The 18,409-nt window shown below is 45.8% G+C and overlaps 1 protein-coding gene across 1 annotated transcript in view; it reads right to left on the bottom strand.

The window, feature by feature from the left end:
* The window catches only part of RETREG1 (reticulophagy regulator 1), a 920,991-nt gene extending 903,758 nt beyond the window's left edge, over window positions 1-17,233 (bottom strand). The window contains exon 1 of the mRNA XM_069620500.1: window positions 16,739-17,233. Coding sequence (XP_069476601.1) covers window positions 16,739-16,935 — 197 coding nt within the window. The 5' untranslated portion in view covers window positions 16,936-17,233. The remainder of the gene's footprint in view (window positions 1-16,738) is intronic.
* Between the last annotated feature and the right edge of the window lie 1,176 nt (window positions 17,234-18,409).

Here is an 18,409-nt window from a genome sequence, read left to right as displayed (position 1 = left end):
GCTCATGTTGACGGCCACGTGCACATCACGTGATTAGGCCTTAGGGCAGGGCAGTGATTTCAGTGAAATCACCAATCACCTAACAGCAACCCAAGGTGAAGAGATCGAAACCCACGTGTGGAGAATTTGGAGGCGAAGAAGATGTGGCCAATGAATTGGGGGTTCATATTTAATCAGTAGTATATACATAGGTGGTAGCCAATGAGGGTGGGTGTTGAACACTGTATATCATGTGCATCACAGATGACGATTTTTGCAGTTATAACGTGCTGTGTGCTTTGAGGAAGAGAGAGAGCTCTGCGGCAGAGGACTTATAATAGCCTGACACCATTTCCTTTTTGTATACAAATAAAGCTCCTGTTCTTCTTACAAAAGGGTGCACTGAGCTTTTTTCCTTAGAGCATTGTCATTATCTGTCTGGTTGTTGGAGGTTGACCCTAAACCTGTTCACTTCTTGAGATCTTTTCCCGGGAATCTCACTGGATTCCTGCGATAAGACGTAAATTGTTCAAATCGGGCTCTCAAACCTTCCCAGAGTGCCCATCTAACTATATGGTCTTCTATCACCTACTCCTACCCTAATGTAAAATCGCCCCTTTAACTACTCCAAATATAATTTTGAAACTTTTTTTTCACAGACTTTGGTGGCATTACCACAGAAATCACTTGCATTGAACAAACAAGCATTGGCAATACCAAAAGTTTGGGCTTTTGTGTAGGGTATGGGAAAGGCACTTGCCAGGCACTGCTATAATGGTGTTACATTTTTATTACACCAGAAGCGCGTTAGCAGCCTCAATTAAGGGTACTATGTGAAAATGTCCACATGAAAATGGAGTCATGTAAAAACGTAGTCCGCAAAAAGTAATTTAAAAACATGTAGTAATATAAGCAATGCAAAGTGTGAAAATGTTTCCAGTTATAAAGTCGCCAGAAAAGATATTTTTAAATACACAAAAGTACAAGGCTGCAACCATAATATGACCCAGGCCTCTAACGAAACCTTCACAATCACCCTAACTGCATTCCTAAAGCTTGCCCTAACACTTATTACAACCCTTATCCTACCCTGAACTTTCACAGAACACAAAACCCTTCTGTGCCCTAAATGTATTTTTTTTGCATATTACTGAATGCAAAATAAATAGGAAATTAACAGTGAATCTTTCTACAACCCTGTCACCAGCTCGACACAAATTACATAGCCCTTGGCCTACCCCAAGCCCTTGCTGTAATAATAACCTTACCCTAACTGCAACTCTAATACTTACCCTAACCAATGGGTTTATCATAACCACTGTCCTGCGACAACATCACCCGCCCTTTCCAACCTCTGTATCCCTTTCTTTAACACCTACCCAAACAAGTACCCTAACACGTACCCTAACACTTACCCTGACACTTAATCTACCCTAGCCACTAACCAAACCCCAACATATTTACCTTATACCCTATCCTTATCCAAAACTCTGTCCTAACTCTAAAGCAGGCAATTATAAGCCCAATAAACCCTCCTTAGCCCTAACAATTACCCTATCAGCACTACATTTTTGGCTAATTTTCTGCTGCATTTTTGACTACTTTTTGCTTGGCAACTTTTATCACTGCAGAGGTATTTCCACCACGACTTTTTTCTTATTTATTTATTGTAATGTGATACAGATTAAAAAAATTAAAACTTTATACATTTAACACAAATTCTCAAGAAAGAACAAGATATTAATTACAATACTTACTTAGTAATCATTACATCAATTGATCAAATGACAAATAATCAGTTCATCAACCTTTCTCGTATAAATACAAATACTTCATGTATACATTGACATATAAATAAAAACATTAATAGAACATTGATAAACAAATCACCCAAACGGGGGGAGGAGGGGTATGCAAGAATGAAGGAATGTCCCAAGTTTACCTGATCTTAGGTCAGATTGTTAGGATCAGAACGAAGAATAATACCTCCTACTGGCCACAACTACTCATTTGTTTTTCAGCAATACACCAAATGTTAAATAGTGCAATATGGAGCCTAGAGTTAAGTGTGTTAATGCAATAGTGCCGAAACTCATTAGTTCCCAAATGGTCCATTTTGTGTACATAGGTTCTCAGATACTTGGAATAATGATGAATCATCGATGGGCACTGTGTTAACACATGCTTTTCAGTTTCAGGATTAGACAGAGTACCACATATTCTGCAATTTCTTATTGATTCTCGAGACGCATCATCCCAGGGTCTATTCACTAATGTGGGTAGATAGTTAATGCGCATCAGCAGAATAAAATGTCTCAGCGCAGGGGAGGGACAGAGATTGAGATACGGTTGACTCTTCTTAAAAGTATAGAGGACATAAGTCACAAAACTATAACTTCTTAAAGTAGCCAAATGCCTGTAATTCTCCTGCCAGTCCCAAAGCACAATAGACTTCTGAAGAAAATAAAACATCTTTTGGTTATCTTGGCCCCAACACGGGGACCAGCCGCTTGCCTCACTCAACATCAACATATCTTGCTCCAATTTAGCCTGTTTACTACCTCCCATGGCATCTTTTACACACTTCAATAAGGGGTTAGTTGGGTTGTTCTTAATCTTAATGTATAGCTCGGCTCTCTTGCGTAATACTACGGATTTAAGGGAAAGAAGCCCCAATTCTAGTCGCAATATTTGCTACAGGGAATGCATTGGGGGAGACCTAATATACGTCTCCAGAATTTCCCCCCAAGAGCTGAAGCCAGTCTAAATTCATGTTAATCAATGATTCTAGGCCATAGGTGACCATGGGTATAAAGCACTGGACATAAAGTTGTCTTGCATCCCAAATTGAATAACCACTCTGATCATGGACAAACCTACATATTAGAGCTGTAGGTTGGGCTGCTTTTACCTTTCTTGCCTGGATACAGAGTGTATAGTTCCCTCTATTGTCAAACTCTACTCCTAGATATTTGTAGGAGTGCGTGTAATTAATTTCAAGAGTACCAACACACATAGAAGGGCGTGCTACTTTACCCGCTGTATACTGGACTCCTTTGGTTTTATTTTGATTGATGGTCAATTCATTCGCCTCTGCGTATTGCCACAACCTTACCGCTGATCTCTGAAGTCCGCTGAAAGTGTGATCAAGTATCAAAACATCGTCGGCGAATGCCAGGATCATACACTGAGTCTTACCAATTTTAGGGGGGCAGTTCCATATGCCCCGAAGGTATTCGGGTATGTCTGAGACAAAGAGGTTATAGAGCAGGGGAGCAGTAACGCAGCCCTGCTTAACACCCCTTAGCTGTATAACTGGGCATGTTAGATTGCCCGCGTTATCTAGACGTAGCTGTACCAAGGTGTTTGTGTGTAATAACTCTAAATAGTAGATAAGAGCAGGAGGGCAGGACCAACTTTTGAGTTTGTGCCAGAGTAAAGCTCTGTTAACTGTGTTGAAGGCTGCCCTAACGTCGACATAAAGAGCATATAGAGGTGGATTATTGGGCAGCAATGCCTTGTTCCTAAATGAGTCCATGACCAGCAAGTTATGTGACGTTGAATAACCTGCCTAAAGCGACTCTGGAAGTGGTCTGAAATCCGTTTTTTCCACCCATGCTTGCAGAATTTTTAATAGGAAGGAAGCAAATAGTTTTCCAGTACTATCTAACATTGAAAGGAGTCGGTAGTTAGAAGGGTCCAGTCTGTTACCCTTTTTGAAAACTGGTATCAGAATGGCCCTTAGCCATGTGGTCGGAACTCTACCGTCTGCTATTACTTTCTCAAACAGTATCTTCATTAAATTTGCCCAGAATAAAGGATTACTATTTAAGACTGCGTTGGAAAGCCCGTTAGGGCCCGGTGCACAAGATGCTTTTAGGTTCTTGATATTACTTAATAGATCATGAATAGTGACTGTAAAGTGGGGGGTAGGAGGGAGATATAACCAGTTGACTCTTCAATACCAAGACCACTACCATTGCGATTTTCAAGGAAGGAAATCCATTCCTGGCCACCTATCGGGTTCAACATTGGGATTCTCCCTTTGCTCTATGCTCCCATTAGGATTGCCCAAATATTACAGGAATTCCTGGAGCAAAGTACACTCACTGTTTTACACCAGTTGCCCAATTTAAGATTTTTTTAATAGTATTTTAACTACGTGTAGTATTTGTTTTTTAATTTTCTGGTGGTGAGGGCAATTAAATTAAGAGAATGGTTAGTAATTCTGAGTTTACGTATATCTCCCCTACGTTTGCATTTCGCATTGCGGATTAACTTATCAAATGGTGGACTAGAGGACATTTCCTTCAACGCCAGGGGGTGTCTGCACATAGCATGCTCCCCCTCGAAACAGGCCATCCAGTTTTCGATTTCATCGAGCGACATGACACCTAACTTTGTTTCAAAATCTAAGTTCCACTGGCCAGTTACCCTAGAAGCCTTAAGAATATTATTATCAGACCAGATGATTCGGTTTGCTGGATAATTTACAGTTAATTTTCCCCTATGGCTATTCTCAGGGGTGGGGAGAGTAGCGTGTATGGTCAAAATAAGTGGGTTATGATCACTCCATGGGCTCTGGGTAACTGCCATAACGAGGACCATAGATGCCACTTCAGCCTGGTATAGATATAATCGATTGTACTCTGGAACAGTCCCTGATGCCAGGTGCTCTTTCCTGGTCTGTCACTCTGGGTTCGACCATTCATTATTTCTAAGTCCCAGCATTTAAAGAATAGACGCCAGCATTTGCCTTCAACATCCTCTAATACGGTCTCCATTCTGCTGTATTGGTGTAGACAATTATTATTAGCTGTTCCCCCTTCCCCAACTATATGGCAGTTCAAGTCACCGGCAAGGATAATGAAGTTAGACCCAGTGGCCATTCTCCATTTGCAATTAAATTGTGTAGTGCTTCTTGTATTAGTTCTCGATGTTTAGCACCAGGGGGGTTGTAAACATTGATTATAAGCACTTTTACCGCTGAGGCATCCATCCCTACTACAGCTTCTATTGCACAGATGTAATCCTCATAGGTTGTGTTTATCCTGGTACTAGGGATGGTATTCTTCACTCCAATCAATAGTCCACCATAAGGGCGACCCCTGGGTCCTTTCTTGGCTGGACAGTAGTATATAGAATAACCATCCATAAGAAGTGGTGACATGAGCCAAGTCTCCTGGAGTAGAAAAAAGTCTTGAGTATCAATAAGCGGAAGAGAACCCTGTGAGGTAAGAAGATGAGTGAAGCCTCGAGTATTCCAAGACAAAAGAGAACAAGTTCATTGCTTCTGAAGGACCATAGGGAGTGAGTCAGCCAGCCATTTCAGGGTGTTCTGAATATCGCTCAGTTGTACCTTCTTACCAGTGGGGAGATTAGGTATTATGGTCTGGCTGATCTTCCTGGTCTTATCTGTGCTTGGGATTAATGGATCCTCTTCTTCTTTATTTACATCGACCCCCAGTCCCACTTGTGATAGACTGGATTTATGAGCACGAATTAGCTCAATCGTATCCTGTACCTCACAGTGTAATGCAGTAACATTGGGATTGGGTACTTTCAGAGGCTGCACAAAGGAAAAATCTTCAGACTGTATAACCCGCAATTGTGGGATTAAATGAAGTTTAGCCAGCACTTGAGGTCTAGTCAACCATTTATCTGCATTCCTTTGATTCAGATTTTTGATGAAACATATTTTCGGTTGGGTACAGTTAAGTTTGTCGTTTTCATTCAAGGCTGATGAAGATTTCTGTGGATGTTTATCTTTCCTTCGTGGGGTGGATTATGCATTGGATTCTTCCTCTGAATAGATTGGTGATCCTGGATCTTGATCATTGCTGCTGACATACGAAATCTCATTAGGTTTGTCAGGTAGTATCCAACTAGTTCGTTTACCTGCTTGTGTACTCAGGCGCTTCTTTGATCTGCGCGCTCTTTTCCATGCTTTCCTAGATTTTATTGGCACGGGTGCTGTTGCTGGGAGTGGGGAGGCTATAATCACAGGGTGTAATACGTAAAGTTTCCGTAAATGATGTAAACAACTGAATGGTTACCTCAAGGGATCACCGATCGCTCTTCGTCCTTATCTCTTCAATTCCTTGTCCCGAAAAAGGGTCCGACAGGGGGTGAATGCGAATGCCTCCCCGAGACCCTTTCTCCGCCTTCTGGTCAAGAATAGAGGAGGGGAAAGGCCTCAGGGAAACCCTCTGGGGAAGAAAACCCTGCGTCGACAGCCTCTGGATTTATGTCGTCTGGGCGGAGAAGATTCAGGAAACCGCAGGTCGAGAGCCGTCTAATGGGAAAGGAAGAAGAGTATGGTGAGTATGAGATGGGTAAGTAGAAGGTAGAGTATCAACAGCGGATGGCAAGGAATTACCTGAAAAAGGGGGTGTCGGCCTAACCAGCTGGATAGGAAGTTCCCCGGTAAGAACCTGATGGAATCAGACTCGAGGATGTATAAGGAAGTAAGATGTTATCAAACCCCAATAGAGCGGGCTGGACATCGGGACTCGCGGATCCTAAAGATTGTGATAAATTGGAAATGTCAATTTTAATTCTCTCTCTCTCTCTGGGGACTTTATGGAATGTCTGACTATTCTATCTAACGTACCGAACGTTAGGGGGGAGTATCTCTTTAGCGGACTGTTCCGCGAGATCCGACTCGTAGCGGGTGAGTGTAAGAGCACCGGCTCGAGTCCCCTGTATCTGGAAGGAGTTGGGAAAGAAGGTCGAGCCTGAATGAGGGAAATGGGAGGACAGGGTTAGACAGAAGGAATACAAGGAGCCGACAGAATTAGCAACAAGAATCCTAGAAACAAACTCACGTAGCGTTGTTGTAGAAGAGTAGCAACGCGTGTGCGTTTTTCTTGCAGGAACAGATGTACTGAATCCCGAGCAGGAGGGCGGTCCTTCTTCGGCGCTGGGTTGTTCAATGTCTAGACCCACACCTTCCATAGCGGCGGCCATCTTGGTAGTAAAAATGGCCGAAATCCATCTATGGGACCACCGATGCCACAATGAGCACGGTCTCCGGAGAGGCGTGACAGTATGCCCCCTCCGAAGGGCAGGGGCTCCCGGCTTACCCGGATGGTTCCGGAAGAACCGGCGAATCAGAGCCGGGGCATGCACGGCCGAGGCAGGTTCCCAGGAACGGTCAGCTGGTGAATAACCTCGCCAATCAATCAAAAACTGAAGGCGACCTCGAAAAATACGAGAGTCACAAATGTCCGCTACTTCATATTCTGGTCCCGACGAAGTGGAAATAGGAGGAGGGTGAGTATTTCGAAACCTAGAAAACTGATCCATCACATCCTTCTTTAGTTGGGACACATGAAACACCGGATGCATCCTGGAACATGAAGGGGGAAGCTTGAGTTTGAAGGCAGATGAACCCAGCTTCGGCAGAATGGGAAAGGGACCGAAATATCTAGGAGACAATTGGATGGGACCAAGTGCCGGGGTAAAAACCGGGAGGCCAGCCACACCGAATCACCCGGCATCAAGGGTGGCGCCGGAGAGCGGCATTTGTCTGCAAACCGTTTGACGCTACTTTGAGCCTCTAGAAGTGAAGTCTTGGCCGCCAAATGTCCCGTCTGAATACTTCTGAGCAGATTGTCCACATCTGGAAACCGGGATGAAGAAGGGGTAGGAAAACAGGAAGGGTGAAATCCATATGAACAAAAGAAAGGACTGGAACCCAGAGCGGAGTGATGAGAGTTATTGTAAGCAAGTTCTGCCAATGGCAATAGAGAACACCAGTTATCCTGTGAAGCGGAGATGTAACAGCGCAAGTAGCCCTCCAACGTCTGGTTCAGCCGTTCTGTCTGGTCGTTAGTTTGTGGATGAAAGCCAGAACTTAATGCTCTGGAGATGTTAAGGCTCTTGCATACTTGTTGCCAATAACGTGACGTATACTGGGAACCACGGTCTGAGATGATTGTTTCCGGGAGCCCATGGAGCGTAAATATCCGTGAAAGGAAGATTTTCACCATCTGTGCTGCTGTGGGAATACGGGGTAGAGGAACAAAGTGTGCCATTTTAGTGAAGTAGTCTACTGTTACCATGATCACCGTACAACCATCAGAGATAGGAAGTTCTACTATGGAATCTGTCGAAATCATTTGCCAGGGACGATCAGGAACAGGCATCACAGATAGAAGACCCAATGGGGCCGACCGAGGGGATTTGGTTTGTAAACATGTGGCACATGCTGAAACATAATCTTGAATATCGCGGCCTATCTTTGGCCACCAGAAATGGCGTTGGATCAATTCGTTGGTATTAGATATTCCTCGATGACCAGCCATTTGAGAATCATGACAGAGTTGGAGTACAGTTCTTCTTAAATCTTCGGAGGGAATAAACAATTGTTTGTTCCTATAGAAGCATCCTTGAGAGGAGACCAGCTTCCAGATTGCCACAAACCGGGGATTGATTCATAGAAATTGAGAGGTTGCAATAGCCACCAACTGAAGAAAGGTTGTGATTTCCTGCAAAACTTTCGCTCTGGGAAACAAGGGTTCGGAGCGGAAAGGGGTTGTAGAGTTATAATCCTTTCTGGACAGTGCATCTGCCTTAAGGTTCACTCTTCCTGGTATAAAGGAGAAGACGATCTCATAGTGTGAAAAGAAATGTGCCCAGCGGGCCTGGCGGCTATTCCGAGTTTGTGAGTATTGCAGGGCTCGAAGATTGCTGTGATCGGTTCGTACTTCGATCGCATGTTTGGCTCCTAGTAGCAGGTGCCGCCACTCCTCAAAGGCTCTCTTCATCGCCAGTAGTTCTTTTTCGAGAACCGAATAATTGATTTCTGAAGGTGTGAGTGTCTTGGAGAGATAGGCCACGGGACATTCTTCTCCTTGTCCATTTTCTTGAAGTAGAACGGCCCCCACAGCATGGTGCGAAGCATCAGATTCTACAATGAATCTTTTGGTTTGGTCAGGGGTAAGGAGTATGGGTTCTGTGGTGAAGCGTTTCTTGAGTCTCTCAAAGGCTTGTTGAGCCTCTTCTGACCAATGGAATCTTGCATTCTTCTTAAGGAGTACCATCATAGGAAGGATTTTCTCGGAATAGTGGGAGATGAAGCGCCTATAAAAATTGGCAAATCCTAAGAATCTCTGCAGATCCTTTACACACAATGGAACTGGCCATTCCATGATAGCCGAGATCTTTTTGGGATCCATGGCGATTCCCTCGGCTGATAGGATGTATCCTAAATAAGCCACTTTATCCTTATGTTATTCACATTTTTCCAGCTTGCAAAAGAGATGGTTTTCCCCCAGTCTCTGCAGGACTTCTTTCACGTGCTGGATATGGTCCGTTATGGACCCTGAGAAGACCAATATGTCGTCTAAATAGACGATGACTGTATGCAGAAGAATATCCGAGAATATGTGGTCCATAAAACGCTGGAAAACAGCTGGGGCATTGGAAAGCCGAATGGCATCACCCTGTATTCGTAATGGCCCAGGGGGGTACGAAAGGCTGTTTTCCACTCGTCCCCCACGCGGATTCGGATAAGATGGTAAGCTCCGTGGAGGTCCAGTTTTGTAAAGATCTTAGCCCCCTTTACTGCCTCAAGAATTTCAGGTATCAAGGGCATCGGGTAACGATCAGGGGTCGTGATCTTGTTCAACCCCCGATAGTCAATACACGGTCGAAGTTCCGTTTAATCCTTCTTGGGGATGAAGAACGACGCCCCGGCTGGAGATGTGGATTCCTGAATAAGCCCATTGCGTAAGTTCTTTTGGAGATATTCTTTTAGGACTTCTCGTTCACGTGTAGACAATATATACATGCGTCCAAAAGGAATTGGAGCATCAGGATCAAGTTCTAAGGCGCAATTGTCTCTTCGATGAGGAGGTAATTCTGCGAATTCGGAATCGGAAAAACTGCTTGGAAATCTCGGTAGTCAGTGGGGATTTCCTGGATGTTATTTAACACCGAAGTGGTGCACTTGTTTTCTTGCACGGAGATTGTAGAACGGAAACCCAGTGCTCCATCAGAAAGGCAATGAGTCAAACAATGTTCTGACCTTAGAAAAATCGTGCCGGCCTTCCAATTGATATATGGATTATGGGCTCGAAGCCAGGGTAGCCCTAATATCAAGGGATAATGTGCTGTACGGATGACATCGAATACGATAGTCTCTTGATGGGAAGCGAACTTCATCTGAATAGGTCTTGCTGTTCTTTGATGGGACCGGAAACCAGTGGACTACTGTCCACTGATTCTACCGGGATCGCTATAGACTTGGTGGAGCATGGTAATCTTTCATCATCCTTCCAGTGGGTGTCTACAAAATTTCCGGCAGCTCCGCAATCAATCAAAGCAGGAACTAAGATGGAGTCTGAGACACCCCACTCTAGCATAACCTGTATTACTATCATAGGGAGATTGCGTATATCTGTGACTTGCGAAGGTAAAGGCATGGTTGAGGAACCTGTTATTGACTCCCTAGCCGCGGTTCCCCGTGCGGTTGGGAAGAAGTGTTTCCCTGCCTCGTGGTAGGGGTGATTGGGCAGTCTTGGACTACATGGTCCTTGGATCCGCAATACATACACAAGCCCTTTACTCTACGTCGGTTGCATTCTTCCGAGGTGAGTCTACCTCTGGTGATTCCTACCTGCATAGGTTTGTCCGTCTGGGCTTTCATTGGACTGGGAGGATGCGTAGTCAAGGGTTTCATAGAACGATTCCTGCGTCGTTCTCTGAGTCTTTCTTGTAGACGGTAATCCATCTGCATTACTATCATAATCATTTCTGTGAGGTTTGGAGGTCGAGAAACTCTGGACACCTCATCTTTCAGTTCCTCATTTAATCCTCTACGGAATAGTGTTATCAGCGCATCATCAGCCCAAGAGGTTCCAGCTGCTAACTGTTTAAAAGTGGTGATGTATGATAATAGATCTTGCGATCCTTGTTTAAAGTCCAACAATTGCTCTTGGGCAGAAACTGTGATCTCCTGTCTACTAAACATAGATCTAAGACTGTTCAAGAAGGCGGGATAAGAATCTAGTAGAGCGTTGTTTGTGACAACCAGTGGCGTCGCCCAGGCCAATGCTGGTCTAGTTAAGTGAGCTATCATGTGTCCCACCTTGTCTCGGTCACTCTGAAAGAATGCCGTTTTGAATGAAAACTGGACTGTGCATGCCTCAATAAAGGCCTTAATTTGTGGGGATTCCCATCATATAAAACCCCCGGAATCGGACCTGGAGGGAATTCGGAACAGCTAGGAACTCTTCCGACCTGTTCCCTCAAAAAGGCATGTTCATGTTTTAATGCCTGCACTTCCGCAGTCAAGGATTGGACTGCCGTAAATAACTGTTGTTGTTGGGCTGGGTCCATGGTACCCCAAAGAAGCTACCGTGGCCTTGAGGTGACCGTTCAGCGCCTGGGTATACCTAGTTTCCAAATGGTGTTGCTAACTGTAATACGTAAAGTTTCCGTAAATGATGTAAACAACTGAATGGTTACCTCAAGGGATCACCGATCACGCTTCTTCCTTATCTCTTCACTTCCTTGTCCCGAAAAAGGGTCCGACAGGGGGTGAATGCGAATGCCTCCCCGAGACCCTTCCTCCGCCTTCTGGTCAAGAATAGAGGAGGGGAAAGGCCTCAGGGAAACCCTCTGGGGAAGAAAACCCTGCGTCGACAGCCTCTGGATTGATGTCGTCTGGGCGGAGAAGATTCAGGTAACCGCAGGTCGAGAGCCGTCTAATGGGAAAGGAAGAAGAGTATGGTGAGTATGAGATGGGTAAGTAGAAGTTAGAGTATCAACAGCGGATGGCAAGGAATTACGTGAAAAAGGGGGTGTTGGCCTATCAAGCTGGATAGGAAGTTCCCTGGTAAGAACCTGATGGAATCAGACTTGAGGATGTATAAGGAAGTAAGATGTTATCAAACCCCAATAGAGCGGGCTGGACCGTGGGACTTGCGGCTCCTAAAGATTGTGATAACTTGGAAATGTAAATTTTAATTCTCTCTCTCTCTGGGGACTTTATGGAATGTCTGACTATTGTATCTAACGTACCGAACGTTAGGGGGAGTATCTCTTTAGCGGACTGTTCCCCGAGATCTGGCTCGTAGCGGGTGAGTGTAAGAGCGCCAGCTCGAGTCCCCTGAATCGGGAAGGAGTTGGGAAAGAAGGTCGAGCCTGAATGAGGGAAATGGGAGGACAGGGTTAGACAGAAGGAATACAAGGAGCGGACAGAATTAGCAACAAGAATCCTAGAAACGAACTCACGTAGCGTTGTTGTAGAAGAGTAGCAACGCGTCCGCGCGTTTCTGGCAGGAACAGATGTACTGAATCCTGAGCAGGAGGGCGGTCCTTCCTCGGCGCTGGGTTGTTCAATGTCTAGACCCACACCTTCCATAGCGGCGGCCACCTTGGTAGTGAAAATGGCCGAAATCCGTCTATGGGACCACCGATGCTACAATGACCAGGGTCTCCGGAGCGGCGTGACACAGGGACTTTTTGGTTCTCTAACCGTCTGGTCAGTCTCTGTTGCTTCCTGGATATAGGGGCCACCTCATCTTCCATTAATGCAGATTCAATTTCTTCGTTGGTAGAAAGAGCTTCAGTTACAGGAATTTCTCCAGAGCCTGCAAGCTCCGGATGGGGGATATCTTGCAGTATTCTGGGGTCTGGTAGACCCAAGTGGAGGACCGTGTTGACATGGATTCTGCCACAAAGTTTGAGTAGAATTTTTAAAGAGAATTGCATGGTGCCCATCGAAGCCTGGAGTTCAGCAATTGATGCTGCTTGGGTATGAGAGATATAATTTCCCCTAGTATCATCTACCGCAGCTGACCCTTCCAGGTCCATATACAGATTGGGTGAAGCCGAGAGGCATTCCCTTTCCGAGGTAGCTGGTGAAATATCGGGGAGGGGTGGTTGTGAGTCTCCAGATCTGGTGGGAAGAGTGCATCCAGTTGTTACTTGGTCTTGAGGCTCAGCAAATGATGCTGCCAAAGTATCAGCAGCACGTAAGACCTGAGCTTCAACTATCTGACCACCATTGATAGCTGAATTACCACCCCCTGGAAGAGGGGTCATGGATTTTTGGATGGACAGACAGAGATTAAGCAGCGAGTTATTGTCAATATCTTCGTAGAAACATCCAATGCCTGACTCCCATTGGGATTGGAATCATGGGGATCTCCTAGAGGTTCAGTAGCCAGTTTATTAATTTTAGGAATTACTTTTTGGAATAACGCAGGTATGGTGCCTTTATCAGGCTTCTCCCCCTCATGAACAGTCTTACTGTCTTTTGCAATGGTTGCGGGGTCTTCCTTTGTACTGTTACCCCTCCTTAAGCTATAGCGAGTTTTGGAGGTTTTGGGTTTCACCATTTTAAGAAAATTAAACGTTTAAAACTGACCAGGATCAAAGAAGGTATTATCACCTCCGCAGTCTCCTGATTGCAGTAAAATAAACACATACGTGTATTGGCTTACCCTTCAATGTTTCGTGATAAACGTTCAGCTCTGCAGCCAAACGCCAGGTTTGCATCAGTAGAGTGGGTCTTAAACAGCCCTTAGTTCCTCTAGGTTTATAATGGCTCACTCGCTATGAAACAGCTCTCAGGTCTCTTGGGGTTTTGCACGTTTCTCCTCTGCTGTATAGGACCAGATGTAGATTAGTTAAGTTGCCGTGCACCCCAGCACCAAACAGTCACAAAACAGTCTGCGTCCTTGACACCGTCGGGCTTAACGCTGCAAGTTAATGCCGGAGGAAGGTCACGTGATCTGTCACGTGGCCGCAACAAAGCCCGCCTCCTCCAGGAAGCGTGCGCAATTCAGCAAGAGCCCACACAGCTCGCAGTGCTGCAGCGATATGAAGCAGGCAAACAAACGTTCCACAGGCCACGCGGTCCTTCTGAGCTTAGCAAAACACCTTTTCCACGACTTTTTCACTGGCTACATTTTTGTTGGATACATTTTTACTGGATACCCAATGACGTAATTAACCCCCAGAAGATTGCTTAGAAAAAACATTGGCAGGCACTTTACATGCAAAGTTTGATGGTAAGGCGTGTATAAAAGCGAGCTCAAAGAGTTCCCATGACAAGGTGTTTTGGGCAGTGAGGGGCAGTGACTGAATGGGAATGGCAATAGGGATTAGCATGGGCAGTCAATGGGTGGGTAAATAACCAAACAACACCTACAAGCTTTGTGTCCCTCCTCAAATGCCATTTCTCCATAAAGACATGTGTAGAGGCCACGACCATAGGCCGTGGCCACTTAGTGGGTCCAAAACAAAGTAGGGGAATATGTACAGTTGACACAGCAAAAGGCTGTGGCAACTGGCCATAGCTAGTGCCCCAGTAGTGTTTTAAAATATACAGTGGGCAAGGCCGAATACCGTTCTCACTGGCCAGGACCGAAGGCCCTGGCTAGCGGGCCCAAAAGTGATGTGGCCACGGCCAAAGACTGCGGCCTCCTAGTGGGTCCAAAAGAAACATACTGGGAGAACATGTATAGTGGACAGGGCCGAAGGCCATGGCTAGTGGGCCTGAAAGACATGTATAGTGTCCACGGCCAAAGGCTGTGGCCACCTACTGGGTCCAAAAGAAACATATGGGGGGAACATGTACAGTGGACATGGCCGAAGGCCACGGCCACCGGTCATGGCTGAAGGCCAGGGCTAGTGTGGCCTGTAAAAAAAACTATAGTATAACAAAAAATGTGAAAGTCACTGCAACAAATGTAGTTACGATACAGTTAATTTGCACAGATTTTACACAACAAAACCCTTGAAATTCAATGCATGTGGTAAGTCATGACTAGCTTAACTCGGCCTGTTCCTGTTGCAAAGCCCATGAGCACATACATATTCTAAGAGAAGGGTTTCACGATGACATACAAAATGGCATTATGTGGGACATAGCATTTTGGGGGACATCAACAGGGGCATGCCGATTTAAGCTGGTCATGACTTCCCACATCAGCTGAATTTCAAGGGGTTTTGTTGCATTAAATCTCCACAGCTTAACTGCACCTTAACTAAGGTTTTTTCAGTGAAAAAAGAAATATATACACAAACACATACAATTAAATTGGGACATCAAACAGGCTGCGCACAGGAAAGAAGGTGTGCATGAACTACAAAGGGATGCAGGGTTAAAGCAAACAGGCTTGTCATGGGAGGGAGGGCTGCCAGCCAGCAGCCACCTGTTGTGTTGTTATGCTCTCTCATTTCCTCATTACTGGGACGAGCCCGAGCCCCTGGGGTTCGAATGAAGGCGTCTTGAGAAATCACAAAGGGCCCGGTGGGACCAGCAGCCTGGAAGTGATACTAAACGCCATTTAAGCTGGCCTTGAGCACTGCTTCTTGTGGGTGGAAATTACCTGTTGTTTATTATGTAGTGCTTGGTTTGGGATCGGTGTCCATTCTGTTTCTAAATGCTTCCAATTTCAGACGATAGGTGACACCCAGGACCCCGGGATTTTTTGTACCTGAGGTCCCCGCATTATGGGGGGCGGAGGGAGGGGGCCCAGACAGAAGTTAGCAGCTCTGGTTTAACCTTAAGGAACAACTCTGCCGCTGGACCATATGTTCTCTGCAGACACAGATTCATTCCGACATGTGAACTCCGATCAGAGGGACAAGTGGCAGTGATGTAATTTGGGGACTAACGTGCAATATTAAAACAGATCTCAGATTAGCACAACGATGAGGTTAATAAGGGGATTCAAAGTACAAATGAGGGCAAGTGTGTGAATATTTAAGAAAGCGTCGAAAACAACCACTAAAGCGTAATGGCTGGGAGTGAACAGACGTTTTCAAAGAGACATATTCCAAATGTGTCGAAAGCGCAGAATGCATCTTTGTAAACAGGGCAGATGGTCAAAGCACACAGCCACACACTGCAGGGCGCTCTGGGGAACGCTCTTCGCACAGGTGCGTCTTCTCTTTGAAGGCATGCCAAGGAGGAGCAGCTCCCTTGCCGTCGCCCGTCTGAAAGCAGACTCATGGGCGCTTCAGTGATGCCACCTGCCGTTGTTTTTCCTGGACATACCCTGCAAGGCCCCTAGGTTGCTAACCACGGGTGGACGTCAACCAAACACCCGGCGCTAAAAGTGGTCACCTGGTTTTTACCAGTCCAGAGTTTCAGAAATGTCACCCATTCCACCTCATTGCAGGCGACATTTTTCACAATATGTTTTGGCGGATGTATTTGGAATGAAAAAGACACAAGGTCTAAGACACATAGGCTAAATGTACAGGCAGAGTGAAGAACATTATTTTATCTGGACGGTATTATTTCTCTGTATGTATGACGTATATACCGCGCAATGGGCCTACATACTCGCGAATTTTATGTGTGTATAAATAGCTATATGTATATATAACCATGTAAAGTACAAATGAACGTGCGTGCGTGTTTTGGATGAATGCATGAGGTGAATGTAGGTAGTTGTGTGCAATATACATGTCAAACTTCTGTGCTATGAGTGTAGTTGAGGATGTGTCTGTAGCATGTTGCAGGTGGGTGTGTGCGTTTAGGAGTATATATGTGAAGATGTATGTACACCTATGTCCGTGTGCATGTGCAGCGTGTTCGTAGGTGCATGCATTGCATGTGTGTGTGTGTATTCACAGAGGCTCATCTACAATTACGGGCGAGTTATTTTGTGCGCATCTATGTACCCCCGCAGTATTTCGGTGTAGCCGCGACGCCCACATTTGCATGCACATGACATAATGCAGGTGTGCATTGGTGTGTTTACAAAATTCACATTGCTGCTGCACTCACCAGAAAATCGCGTTGGCACACAGGAAGGTGGCCAGGGTGCACAGGGGCCTGTGCCAGCCGGAGCTTGAGAGCCAGACGCTGCGCGTCCAGCGTTCACAAGCTGGTCCATCCTCCGCTTTCTGGTCCTCGGCCGTGCCCCCGCCAGGCTCCCCACCCCGGCCTGTGGCCGGCCCCTGCGCCTCCCCGTCGTCCTGCATAGCCGCCCGCTGCTGCCCCCAGGGCGTTCCCGCCCAGCTCAGCCCGCAGCCACGGCCTTTTCCACGGGCCCGTGACTCGCGCCCGCCGCTTGTCCGTCCCTGCGTCAGAGCCCGCCCTCGGGCTACCCCGCGCAGCTGAGATGCAAGGGAGGTGGCGGAGGTGGCGGCGGCGGGCGGGAGGGGCGCGCCTTGCTGACTCGCTGCCGGGAGTCACCGGGGCCCTGCTGCAGCTAGTGTCACAAAGGGAGGTCCAGGTACAGCGTCTAAGCAGTGCTCTCGGGAGCACCAGCTGTCAACAGCCCGAAAACGAACATAAGCTCATCGCAGTTGCAGTTTCGATTCGGAATTTTGTATTTCGTTTTTCCTTGAAATCAAATATTCATGCCCATAATTACTTCAATAAATCAAAAGCTATACAAAATACAAACAATTCACTTCAGAAAAGAAAGTAAATACAGTCGTCATGTTACAAGGATTGTATACCGCCCTCCGCTGCCATTTGCATAGTCTGCTTAAATGAATCCTGTTTATTCATGCCGAGTATTCATTGAGAAGAAAAAAAACAAGCATTGGCTAAGCCAACGTTGTTGGCTTTTGTGTAGGCATGGGGAAGTACTACACAACCATATGACTACAACAGCTGGAAAAGTGTGTGAGTACCGGAGCATATGGTAGCTGTGCATGGCAAATGCCTATAACCAAGGCAAAACTGGTTGTGTAGCCAATGCTTGCTTTTAACAGGACTTCAGATGTAAGGATACACATACTGCTCATAAATCAAGTGGCTGACGGCGCTCTTGGTTAAGAAATTTCTATTATACTAGTAGCATATTGATAGAGGGAATATAGCCATTAACTCTCAGAAGACTTTTTTGAAACAACACCATCTATAAAAGCAACACAAAAAAGTTCTTACTGCAATGTCATACGATGTGGCAGCAGAACAATCGACTCATGCACAGCACCACTTAGAGGCCATCACTCGAACCTCACATACAGATCAGAGCCACACAGCAATACATATGGGAATTTAAATGATCTGGAAAGCTTGCTTTTTGTTCCATGTGTAAGATATTATTGTCTTATAGGGCAGTGCTATTTGAAAAATAGCTTTGTCAACCCAACACTGGCAGCTCGCAAAGGACGCAGCAACCCACCACATAACCTTGGCAAGCCCTTAGAAGAACAAACTGCCCGATTTATGGAATAATCTGCCCATAAAAAGCATACATTTACCGATTCATGGAACACAATGCGTGTGGCTTACCTGAGACGTGCGCGGAATCGGCACAGGCTCAACACGTCACAGTGACACTGCGAACGCCTTGCGCAAGACACCCAGCAAAGGTGCATACCACCTAGCGCAGTTTAAACAACAAGCGTAAATGTGGGCGTTACGTGAGAAGTACCACAGTAAAATACTCGCAACGCCGACATGCGCGCTTACAACATGTATTCATGGAATCAAACAGGG

This window comes from Ambystoma mexicanum, chromosome 5q (assembly GCF_040938575.1).
Source record: "Ambystoma mexicanum isolate Mex_15411 chromosome 5q, UKY_AmexF1_1, whole genome shotgun sequence".
NCBI lineage: Eukaryota > Metazoa > Chordata > Amphibia > Caudata > Ambystomatidae > Ambystoma > Ambystoma mexicanum.
This window is presented reverse-complemented; position numbering and strand designations above follow the sequence as displayed.